We start from the raw sequence: 12400 nt of genomic DNA, 5'->3' as shown, positions 1-12400 counted from the left end.
TGTAGTAAAAAAATGTGAAATACGTCGGGAACGTTTCCTTATTCTGTCCCTTTTATACCTTTTTCGAAAACTTCATTTTGTCGTTTATTTATTTTGGCACAGCTAATTCACATAAATAGTTTTTTCCATACAATTCGCTTCTCCAATGGTAGATTTAAAATCTGGAATTTTAGCTTTATTATTTACAATTTTATCCATTTTTTATCAATTAATAACAATTTTAAGTTTTTAAACTTTTCAAATTATTTATTAACGGAATTATTTGTTCTATGAATAAAGTAGCATAAAAGGATGAGTTGTGAAAATATATATTATTTTTCAAGATACAAGCAATAACTTGTAAATAACGAATCATCATCAGAGATGTATGACTAATAATTAGATAATTTAGTAGCTGACAATATTTGTCACTCATTATTTGAATAAAGTTTAAAGTGTTTTTCATTATTGTTCCGAAATATCTGAACCTTCAACTGAACGTTGTCACTTAAGACAACATTACCGTTACTTCCCGGGATGAGAGGGGAGGGGGGGGGGAGATGAAAAATCTTCTAAAAATATTACCTTCTAATTGTTTGCACAAAATTAAGAAAAATACGAATTTTTTTAATTCCTAATAGATTAAAGAATGATCATTAATAATGCCAAAAACAAAAAATTGTAAGTTCGCTCTGGAAGGTCTGGTATTACCCAGGACTGTCGCTGATTAGTTATGAAAAAAAAAAGAAAAAAAAGTTTCAAGCTCAATAAGCGAATTTGTATAGACACATTTAGAAAAAATAACAGCTTGTCTAAAATTATAAAAAACAAGAAATTTGCAGCATCAAAAACAGACTTTTTTATCTCCTTAACAGTAAAAAAGTAATTGGAGAGCAGCCAGTGACTGAACAGCCTCTAACGTTGTGAAGATAATAAAAGGTTATTCGAATTTTCAATGCCACTGAAAGAGATAAAGAAAAATGGTTTAGTGTGCCTATAGTTTTCAGAGGTATACAGGGTGTTTTTTTTATCATTAAGTCATCAAGATAGGTCAGAAAATACGCATTTAAAGAAAAAAATGTCAGTTATAAAAACTTTTTATTTTCAAGGGGGAAAAGCGACCCCGCAAAAATTCACCCTGAACCCCACCCCTGAGAGCGGGAGGAGAGGCAACCTTAAAATTTAAAATGTGAACCTATATTTTTATCACAGATTCAGCTTCTCCATTAAAAATACGTAAGTTTTATTGGAAATATTTTTCGCTTCAGATGGCGATCCAATTGGTTTGTTTAGGTTCATTACAGTGCCCAAGTTCGTTTGGGGTTTTTTTTTTTTTTTTTTTTTTTAATATTAGGTTCGTTCGTTTGGGTTGGATTGGGTGCTTTAGCTTCTTTAATTTGTGTGGTATAGGCCGTGTTGCTTACGTTTATTCGTTTTATATTGTTTATGTTGTTTCGTTTGTTTCAATAAGATATGTTGATTACGTTTGTTTCGGTTCGCTTCGTTGATAACATTCATTTGATTTTGTTGTGTTGGTTGCGTGCATTGTGGTTGAGATATTGGTTGCATTCGTTTGGGTTAGTGTTCTTGGTTAAGTTTGGTTTGATTAAAATTGTTTGTTAACACATCCAAATCAATCCAAGTAAGTGCAACTAGCAAAACCAGATCAGTTCAAACGAAATTCATCAAGAACACTAACCCAAACGAGCACAACCAATACGACCAACTGAAATTAATGCAACTAACACAACAAAGTAAAGTGAAAGCAATCAACAAAACGAACCGAAACGAACGTACCCATCACATCTAATTTAAACGAATGTAAGAAATACAACCAATCCAACCCAAAAGAACGTAAGCAAAAAAAAAAAAGACACAAATCAAAGAAACTAAGACACCCAATCCGACACGAACGAACGTAACTAAGATTCCAAATATAACTCAAAAGAGAAGAGCAATCAAGGAACCTAAATAAGCCAACTCTCAATAACTAACCGAAGCAAACCGACCGTTTGTCTCTTTACATTCTCATCCAAATGAGAAGGGATTTGTCTTATGCAAAATTTCACTTTGTTGGTTTTCATCAAAATTCCACGTTTCGAGGTCCACTGAGTAAAAAAAGAACGATTTTTACAAAGGTGTTTGTCTGTCTGTAGTATGTAGTTTGTATTCTGTAAGCACGATAACTTCCGAAAAATTGATCAGATTGGATTCTGCTTTGGCACACTTTTTTAAGGCCCCAAAAAAAAACAAGTTCGTTAACCAACTATTTTGGATCAAAATTCAAACAGTGTGCGCATTTTCAAAATGTTTGAAAACACATTTTTTCAAGATTTCAAAATTTTGTGTTCGGTTATTTATAGTACTCAGAAATACAAACAATTTATTCTCATGACTTTTTTCTATAAAAAGAAAATGATAAGAGTTAGAGCATTTCAAAATCCAAAAAACAAACTAAAATGAACATTTTAAGCCAAACAACGCATGATATGAAAAAAGTCACGAAAAGAAAAACGTTAATTGTTGAAGCCCCCCAAGATTATGATAACAACATTTTTAATTTGGTGGAAAATTCGAAAATTTGAACGTACCAAAAATAATGAAAAATCCAAAAATTCCATTTTTTGGTCAAACTACCTATTCAAGATACGAAAAAAATGAATGAGCTAAAATTGCGCGCCCTGGAAAGACCTACAAATTTATAATGAATCACACACGCAGTTTTTGTTTTTAGTCGTAAAAACGTTAAAAATAAGAAATCGAATTTTTTGGACTAACAGCACAAGTTGTGAAAAAAATGAGACAAACTTGTTTATCCAAAAAAGTCCTATAATTTTTAATAGGACACGTGGTTTTTGCTTTAGTCGTAAAAAATAAAATTTAAAATACAAATATTAAATTTCTTTGAAAAAAAACAACACAAGTACGAACTAAAATTAACAGACAATAGTTGTTCACTTAAAAGGTCTATACATTTATTATTAATGATTTTTTTATAGGACGAGTAGATTTTCTTTCAATTGTAAAAAATAAGATTAAAAATAAAAAAATTAAATTTTTGAAAGAAGTACAGAAAAGGCGAAAGAGGACATAGAATCCTATACAAGACCCTATATAGATTACTGCATCAGACCCAATGCAAATGCGCAATAGTTTTTCTTTAATCGTAAAAAATAAAATTAAAAATTTTTTAAATTATAAAAAACCAAGAAATAAGTATTACTATGATTCAATTTTTATACATATTATGAATTGTAATGATATAAATTTATTAAAATGATTTATGTTTCAGCGCAGCTCAGAATACAAACTAAAGCAAAATAAAAAACAGATATAAAAATAATCATGATAAATACAATTTGCTCTTCATTTTGCAATATTTGAATAAGCAATCCTAGGCAGAGTTACATACAATATTTATTATATTTGATATAAAAGTGTTGTGGATAATGTAGAAAAGTTGACATTTTGGACAAAATTGAGTGCGAAGCACGAGATACGTGATGAGAATGTGTTCGTTAAAGCCGAAAGAGCTTTAACAAAAGAGAGTTCACACTCACTAAATGACACTTTTCGAACCGCTGACCTTTGATTTTAAAAGGTATGTGCACGAATGCGGGAGAAATGCAAAGACGGAGTGTGGACTGCGATTGTCATCAGTCGCGTGCCGTAGGTGCGCTCAAATTCTCGAGCTAAGCTCTTTTAACAAAAGAGAATTCACAATCATAAAATTAAAGTGGAGGATGTTTTGAGTCCTAATTTGAAAAGGTTTGAGAAAGAATGTGCGAAAATACAAAGACCGAGCGTGTAGCGCGAGGTAAATGCATAATTGAGCGCGAAGCGCCAGATTAATACATCATCGATTGTTTTATCTTTTTTTTGGAAGTGTAATTCTTAAATAGTCAACAATTTGATTTTTTGTCAATGCATCGCCATCTAATGCGAATCAAAAAAAAAAAAAAAAATAATAAATCTTACCTATTTCTTAATGTAGAATTTGAATACGTGCATTTTTTGTAGAATGCGTATTTCTTGTGATATTTCGATATTTCAAAATAAAAAAAACATCCAGTATAGTTTTATTGCATACTCCATTTTATCAAAATATTTTAGATAGTATAATGAGATAAGGACTGCAATATATTTTGAAATATCTAGTAGAACGTTCAGTAGTTCTCCAGTAATCACGAAGTATTCCGAAAATCAGTTTCCTCTATCTAGAAACAATGAAGGTGCTTTGTACTGTCGTCACCGCTTTAGTGGTTTTATTTGATTCTATTGGTAAATATACATCATACATATCGTTTTAAGTACATTTTTTATTTCTGTTTAAATAATCTGCAGAATGTCTGACAATAAAAACAAGAATCCAACGATCAGATTTGAACAACTACCATAAAAAGTTCCTACTTCAATTTGAAAAAAAGATATCAATTTTTCTAAAAAATAAAAAAAAATCATTTTTTGGGTTGAAAATAAAAAAGAGAATAGAAAAATGAGAAGCCAACCAACCAAATCCACTTTCTTCTCTTTTTATTTCTTTCGCCTTTTTTATTTTTATTATTATTTCGGGGCTCGTACAGCACCCTTATCGAGGCAAAAAAATAAAAATAAAAATAATAAAAATTGGAGCAGGCAGGAACAGCAACGAAATCACGATCCTCTCTCTCTCTCTTTCTAACACCCGTGATTCAAAGTACTGTTGTTCAAATTAAGTTTCTTGGCTGTTCCTGCCTGCTTGAATCTTATTTTTTATTTTTATTTTTTGCCTTGATAAGGCTGATGTATGAATGCGAAAACATTGGTGATTATTTTATACAAATGTTTTTTTATTGTGATTTGATAATAATAAAAATAATAAAGATGAAATAAATAAAAAGAGAAGGAAGGGGAATTAGTTGGTTGCCTTCTCATTTTTCTTTCCTTTTTTTATTATCGTCCAAAAAAATAATTTTTTTTCTTTTCTTTTTCAGAAGATTTTAAATCTTTTTTCAAATTGCAATAGGTACATGTTATGATGATTGTCCAAATTGGGTCGTTGGACTCTTGGCTTTACTTTCGGGAATTGTGCAAAATAGGATTGTAAATTAAATTGTAATCTCATTTAAATTTCCTAAATTTTCATCTTAATCGAAGTATATATCCGTGATTGCCCAACAGTTTAATTCAAAATACGCAAGGGACCTGGTCGTAGTAGTATTAAAAAATGAAATTCATGATTTTAATAAATTCGGAATTTAAAAAATATAAGTTCATAAATTTTATATATTCTTAAAGCCTTGTACATGAAATAATTTCAAAACATTCAAAAAGATTATTGAAACTTTTAAATGAAAATAACTATTAAAAAAGAACGGAAGAGTTTGAGGAACATTGTTTAGTACGCATAAATTTTGTAGCGGTGAATAGTTTTATGGTATGATAAATTTTATCGCAAATATGGAGAGCTACAACACATAAATTTAAAAAAACGGAAGATAACTCAATTCGAATTTTCCTTCAACATTTTTGGAAGCTTTTAAAAATTCCTTGGAATATTTATAAATATTCTAAAATTCTTGAAAATACTGTTCGGTGATACCTTTAAGTTTTTGAAAATCTTTCAAGTCTTACAAAATCTCTGATTTCTTGTGAAATATAATAATATTTCCGAAATTTTAGAAAATATATTAGATCATCTTAAGAGATTTTGAAATTCCTGACAATCATTTAAATGGTCGAAAATCTGAAAAAGGGCCTTCAAATTTTGTAAGTTACCATGAAACCTAATACTCAATAGGTACAGTATCATTTCATTCTTTGGAAACTACATAAAAATTAAAAAATCTCTTGAAAATGCCTTGGAATCTTTCAAAATACCCAAAAATATTTAAAAATATTTAAAATCCCTTAAAACTTTCAAAAACCTTTTTTTGAAATTCCGTCTGTTTCATTTCGTCAACATCTTCATTTAATAAGTTACCAGCAGTCCTGCGCGCGCCTTTTAATTGTTTGTATGCAAAAGAATAAAAAATTGCTCATCTTTTCTATTTTATTTATATGTAATGAATGTTACAAAATATTTATGGAAAATAATCATAATCATATTTTCAAAATAATGCACTTTCAATCTTAAAAACCACCCTTTTTGGTTGAAAATTGACATTTAAAATTTTTAATCGATTATTTTAGTTCAAAAATTTTATTTTTGAGAAAAAATTCATTTGTTTCGGTGAAGAATTCCGTTGTTTTTGTTGTTGTTGAAAATTTCAGTTTTTTGGGTCGAAAATTAATTTTGTTAACTAAACACTAAACTGTCCCATTTTTGGTTGAAAATAAAGATTATCATTTAAACTTCATCTATTTTGGCTTCAAATTAATCTTTTGGATTGTGAATTTAATGGTTTTGTTAAAATCCCTTACTTACATAATTTTTTGTTGAAAAATTAAATGTTTTAGTTAAAAAATCAAATACTTGTTTGGAATTATATAGATTTTGTTGACAATGTGTCATTTTTGGTAGAAAAATAATATTCTTGTTTTGTTTCAAAAATTCCACTTTCTTTGGTGCAAAATTAATTTTTTAAACGAAAATCTGAACTATCCCATTTTTCGTTCGGTATTAATTTTATAATTAAGACTTTATCTTTTTTTGTTTTAAGATTAATCTTTTTTATTGACAATTCAACTAATTTTTTAAAATCACTTTAAAAAAATTAATTTCTTTAAGGATAAAAAATACTCATAACACTGTTTTTTGGAATATGATTTTTTTTAGTTTGAAACTTGTTTTGCTAAAGATTCGTCTTTCTGGTAGAACATTAATCTTCTTGGTATGGAAAATTCACCTTATTGGTTGAAAATTTTAAAACTTTGCTAGAAAATTAATTTTTTATGGTGAATTTTGTTTATATCTAAAAATTTAGCTATTCCACTTTTAGTTGAAACTTTATCCTGTATATTATTTAAGTAAAATATTCAAGTATTTTGTAGAAAATTCATGTATTAACTAATCTTTTTTCTTGAGAATTCAACGTTTTGATTGAAATTTAACCACTAATTTGAAAATTTGTATATGTATGATGGTAGAAATCTATTTTTTCTGACTTAAAAGTCCACTGTTTTTTGAAACATTAAAGCTTTTAGCTTAAAAACTTTACTCTTTTATTGAGAATTTAGCATTTATAAAAGAAAACTCATCCTTCTTAGTTAAAAATAAACTTTTTAGAAGAAAATTGAACTGCTTTCTGAGAAATCGGTCTGTTTGTCTTAAAACTTCAAATATTTGATAGAAAATTAATTTTCAATCTATTTATTTTTGGATAATGTATACATTTTATAAAAGCTGTTATTTTTTAAAGAACTCATTTCTTAAAGTTAAACAGTCATCCTTTATGGTTACAAATTTAACTTCTTTGTGTTAAAAGTAATTTTTTTGTTAAAAATTCAGCTGTCTTGGAAAAAACTGTCTGTTTGGCTTGGAAATTTTACTATTTGTTTAAGTATTTAACTATTTTTTAGAAAAATCGTGTCTTTTACTGGAAAGTTTATCTAGCTGGTTATTAATTCAACTCTTATGTTGATTTTTTTTTCAGTTAAAAATTGGTCTTTTTGTGTCAATATATATCAGCTGAAAGTCTTAGGAATCCACAGTGTTTCGTATTGCATGAAACAGTTTATTTACATTAGTTTTATTTAAGGTAGTCCGGGTATTGGATCAATCAGATCAAAAATCATTAAAATTAGTTGCTTTTTTTACGCAGAAATATGTCCTCTTTCACATAATGCCTTTTTTGGGGCCCTTTTCAGGTTAAAATTTAAATTATCACTGTTTAAAGTCGTGTCAAAAAACATGAGATCTTATGAAGAGGCCTTTCGCGTGCTCCAAAAATTGTTAATTTTATTTTAAAAAACGTTGAATATTGTTAGGAAAACTTCTTTGAAGACAGAAAATATAATGTGAAATTTGAATTACTGCTCATTTATACTTTCTTCCAGGGTATTTGAGCTTAATTTTAGCAAAATGTAGCCTAGAATCAAAAATGTAGCTAGAATCGAGTCAAATCAACATTCAAAATACAAATTTGATACCTGATTTAGTAATTGGTTTCCTGGCCAAATTTTGTATTTAATTCCAAATTTTAAACATAAAATCAGTCTTTATCCAACGCCTACTTCACTTTCTGGGGATCAGTAGGCATAAAATTTAGCGACGTGTTTACGGCATCGTTACGACATCTTTACGACAACTTTACGATATCCTATGTTCATGTCGTTAAGGTGTCTTTACGATACCGTAAAAACGAAATATGATCTGACGATGTCTTTACGATATCGTAAAGACACCAAAACGACACGGACATAAGATGTCGTAAAGACGTCGCCAAATTTTGTGCCCACTGAGGAGGTCAAAAAAGCCCCAAATTGTTGTTAAAGTAGGTTATGAATTCCCCATAATTGAAAAAATTTCCCGTTTGCCAAGGAAGTGGTTGGTGCCACCAGACCATAAAAAAAAGACTCTGGCGGCGCGAGGCCCCGTTAGGTCTCGCCTACACTACTGATAATAATATTGTTGTTGAATCAGATAAACAAGATTAACTCATCGCAAACTAACCCTCCTTCGCATTGTATGCATATTAAATAAAGACAGAATTGATCTTTAAAAGAAACTTTTTCGCAATGTTTTAGTTTGCGAACCTGACTGGTATCGTGTTACCACAAAGAAGGCAACAAAAGCAGATATAAAGAATCTCCTAACTGGACCCTTTGGCCACCTGGAAGCTAAACTTCCTTTGACTCTTCTACTATTGGAGAATATCTTATTTGGATATATGGACGAGAAACGCGTAGCTCGTGCATTATATGTAAATATGGGGGTGGGTGAGAGACACGAACGAGTTTCAAATGATATAGGAAAAGATTTTATAAGCAAGACAGTGCCAGCGGACGTGGAAGACGCTAGTGGCGGCTCGTGTTGCGGACTTGTACCATAGGAAGGAATAGCGGTGACCATGGACAACCTGGACAATGAAATGGAAATGGCAGCAAAGTGAAAGCATTGCATGGAAATATTACACAAAACTTAAATTACGTACAAAATTTCATACATTATGTTTCTCAACTCTCTTAAAATAAATCTGTGCATGTTATCACATTGATCTATATATAATGTGCTCCATTTATTTTAATAATTTAAATTTTTAATTTTCACGTCAATATTTTATCTGATTATTTATTCAATAAATACATGAATAAATTTCGATCAATGTTTAAAGTATATAAAAAATAATTTCCTTAATTTAAAATAACAATAATAGTACAGTAGAAGTCCGATAACTTGCCGTCCGATAAGTGTACACTCCCCTGAAAACGTCATCACACGTACGGCACGCACACTAATTGTGGTTCTCCCACTACGTGTGCTATTTTGCAAATGATTTGCGTCCATGATTCACGCATGCGCGCACATAATATCGTGCTACTAGAGGGGGCATCCGATAAGTCCGCAATTCCTGGAATTTTCCGACCCTACAGCCCCGAAGTTGGAAAGCTATCGGACTTGTACTCTATGACAATATTGTATAAAGATATGAATACACAAACACGTGTCTCTCGAACGAAAGAATAAATTTCTCGCTAAATATTTTCCAAACCTGATAAAATTTTTAATTAATTAATTTTGTTAATACTATGTACATTGAAAAAAATTAATTCAAATATATACTCTTTTCAGTTATTTTAATAATTTTCAAATTAAGAAATTTATTTTATACAAATATTTATTCGTTAAATCTAAGAGAAATAAATAACATTAAACAAAAACAGTTTTTTTACTTATTTAAATTCTGAAATTTTCTGGTCAAGGTATTTTATAATTAGGCAATTTCCTGTCGAGAATTTTATTCTTCGGGATTTTTAAATAGGTCATATTTTAAACTGTCGTGAATTTTATTATTCAGGAGGTTTTCCATTCAATATTTTTATATGACTCATTTTTAATGAGTAAAATATATAACTCAATGAAATGATCCGAAAATTTAAAAAACATCTGTTTTTATTTCTTGCCGTAAATATTCAATTATAATTTTATTAAACCATGTAGTTGGCTAAACATGGGTTTCACGTTCATCCTGCATTTTTTTGCGTTCATCCAAGGCAGTGTCTCCAGAACGTGGGATTTTGCGGCCCTCCGCCACTCGCCCATCCGGGAGAAACACATTCAAACGTAGCATGTGGGTGAGTCGGTTTCGCTACATGTAGCGTAGGTCAGCCTCTTGTAGAGCCGAAAATGCACGAGCACGAACCCGAGAACCCCCCCCCCCCCAACCGACTTCAAGATTCGTTCACGGTGGCTAATTGATTATTAGGAGGAATTTTTGAGTAAACTTAATTTTTCAGGGTATTAAGAGAATGAAAGTTCATGCAATTTTGCCACTTTATATAATTTAAAAAAAAAGTAAGGAACTCAATTCATACTAACCCTTCTTGCGCAATTTTGTTGCATATTTTTAAAAGTATATGTTGCTTTAAAAAAGGTGCTTTCAAATTTTTATAAGTTTGAGAGATAATAAGGAATTTTGAAACGCTTCAAAAATAATTAAAACTTGTGAAGATTTAAAAAAATTTTGTAAGGTTTCACGAAAATGAGAAAAAAGAGTGTAGAAGACTTTAAAGCCAAATATTTCAATTTGGGAGGAGTATAATAAATAAATAAAAATCGAGAGAATGCAAGAAATATTAAAAAGAATCGAAGAAATTTAAATCGAATACTAAACTTAAATTCTAGTAGAAATTTAGATTTTTAAAGATTTCAAAAATAAAATTCCTGGGAAAAATTTCGAAGATTATTAGTCAATTTTTTTACATCTTGAATTAAGAAACATAATTCTTTCTAGGCCTCCTTGTGCAATTTTGTTACCAAATTTTTTAAAGTAAATGTTGATTTAAAAATTTTACCTTCAAATTTGAGCAAATTTAATAGATATTCAGAAATTTTGAAAGAGTTTTAAATTAATGAACACCTGTAAAGATTTTTTTCAAATTGTGTAAGGTTTCGCGAAAATGAAAAAAAATTATTTTAGGTCCCTAGGAATAATTAAAATAAATTTTTATTTCAAAAAATTAATTTTAGGAGATTATTTTAAAACTTTTCAAAATACTATAAAAGTTTTGAAAAATTCTCAAAGAATCTGAAAAGTTTTAAGTCCAATTTTGTTTTTGCAGAATAAAAAAAATTCAGGGAAAATTTGAATAATTTTTAAAGATTAGAAGATTAGAAAGCCTGATAAAATTAGAAAAAAATCATTATTTTCCTCATTATCATGTGAAAATTTTTTATGATTTTTTATTTTGAAAAACGTGCTTTAAAAGAAAATTCGAGAAGATTTTTAAAAACATCAAATGATTTCCTTAAATTTTTAAAAAGGTGTAGAAAGTTTTAAAATCGAAATTTTTTTAATTCGATAGGATTAAAAAACTAGAATTGATGAGATTCAAAAGGAATTTAAACTTCAGGACAGTTTTAGAAACGTAGGATAAACTTATTTAAAAAAACTGAAAAACCAGACAATTCTGGCGGAAGAAAAAAAACATGCGCCTGGAAATTGTGTGCAATTATAAGTCTATAAAATTTAAATTCGATTTTTTTATTATTTCACCTACAGGATATTTCTTTTCAGGCTGAATCCTACACTTATTGCTTTTGCAATAAAAATTAAAAGGCAAAACCTAAATATTGTAATATTGAGATAAGTATTTTAGGGCATTACAGGTTTTGTAAAGCTAAATAGATGTGTCAAAAAAGAATCTATAGGACTTAAAAGATTTTTATTTTATTAGATTTTACAAAATATTAGGAAAAATTCGCGTCTTTCGGCTTTCATTAAAAAATTGTTGGTTTCCAAATTAAATTATTTGTTTGCAAGTTCAATTTTCTGCTTGAAAATTTCAATATTTTGTTAAAACTTTGTTTCTTTTTGGGTTAATAATTTTTCTTCTCAACTGAAAATGTAACCATTTAATTTTTTGTTGAAATATTGTCTTTTTAGAAGAATATGAGTCATTTTGTACATAAATTCATTTCTTTGGTTGAAAATTGGTCTATTTTGTTGAAGATTCGATTGTTTTTTTATTCAAAATTAATTTTTTGTAATGAAAAGTTAACCGTTCTATTTTTGGTTAAAAATTAATCTTTTCCACTTGAAAATTAATCTTTTGTTGAAAATTCTATTTTTATCAGAAAATTTAACTACTCCATCTCTGGTTTAATACTTATTGTGTCAGTTTTAAATTTGTTTTCAAATATGAAAATTGAACAATTTTGTTGAAATTTTTTTCTTCAAAAATTATGTTTTTAATTATAAGTTTACCTTTTAACTTCTTTGTTGGTGAATTATACTTCTTCTTTGAAAATGCATTCTTTTTAGTTAAAAATTCTCCTTCC

The 12400-nt window shown here is 28.8% G+C and overlaps 1 protein-coding gene across 1 annotated transcript; it reads left to right on the top strand.

Annotated features, from left to right (window-relative positions):
• Positions 1-4115: 4115 nt before the first annotated feature.
• LOC117179129 lies at positions 4116-9122 on the top strand. Its single transcript, XM_033370798.1, has 2 exons — positions 4116-4260; positions 8647-9122. Exons 1-2 carry the CDS (start codon positions 4206-4208, stop codon positions 8949-8951), a joined length of 360 nt encoding a protein of 119 aa, XP_033226689.1. The 5' UTR covers positions 4116-4205; the 3' UTR covers positions 8952-9122.
• Positions 9123-12400: the final 3278 nt, after the last annotated feature.

The sequence above is a fragment of the Belonocnema kinseyi genome, chromosome 8 (assembly GCF_010883055.1).
Source record: "Belonocnema kinseyi isolate 2016_QV_RU_SX_M_011 chromosome 8, B_treatae_v1, whole genome shotgun sequence".
Classification (NCBI taxonomy): Eukaryota; Metazoa; Arthropoda; class Insecta; order Hymenoptera; family Cynipidae; genus Belonocnema; species Belonocnema kinseyi.
Note: the sequence above shows the minus strand (reverse complement) of the source record. Positions and strands in the feature narration are given on the sequence as shown.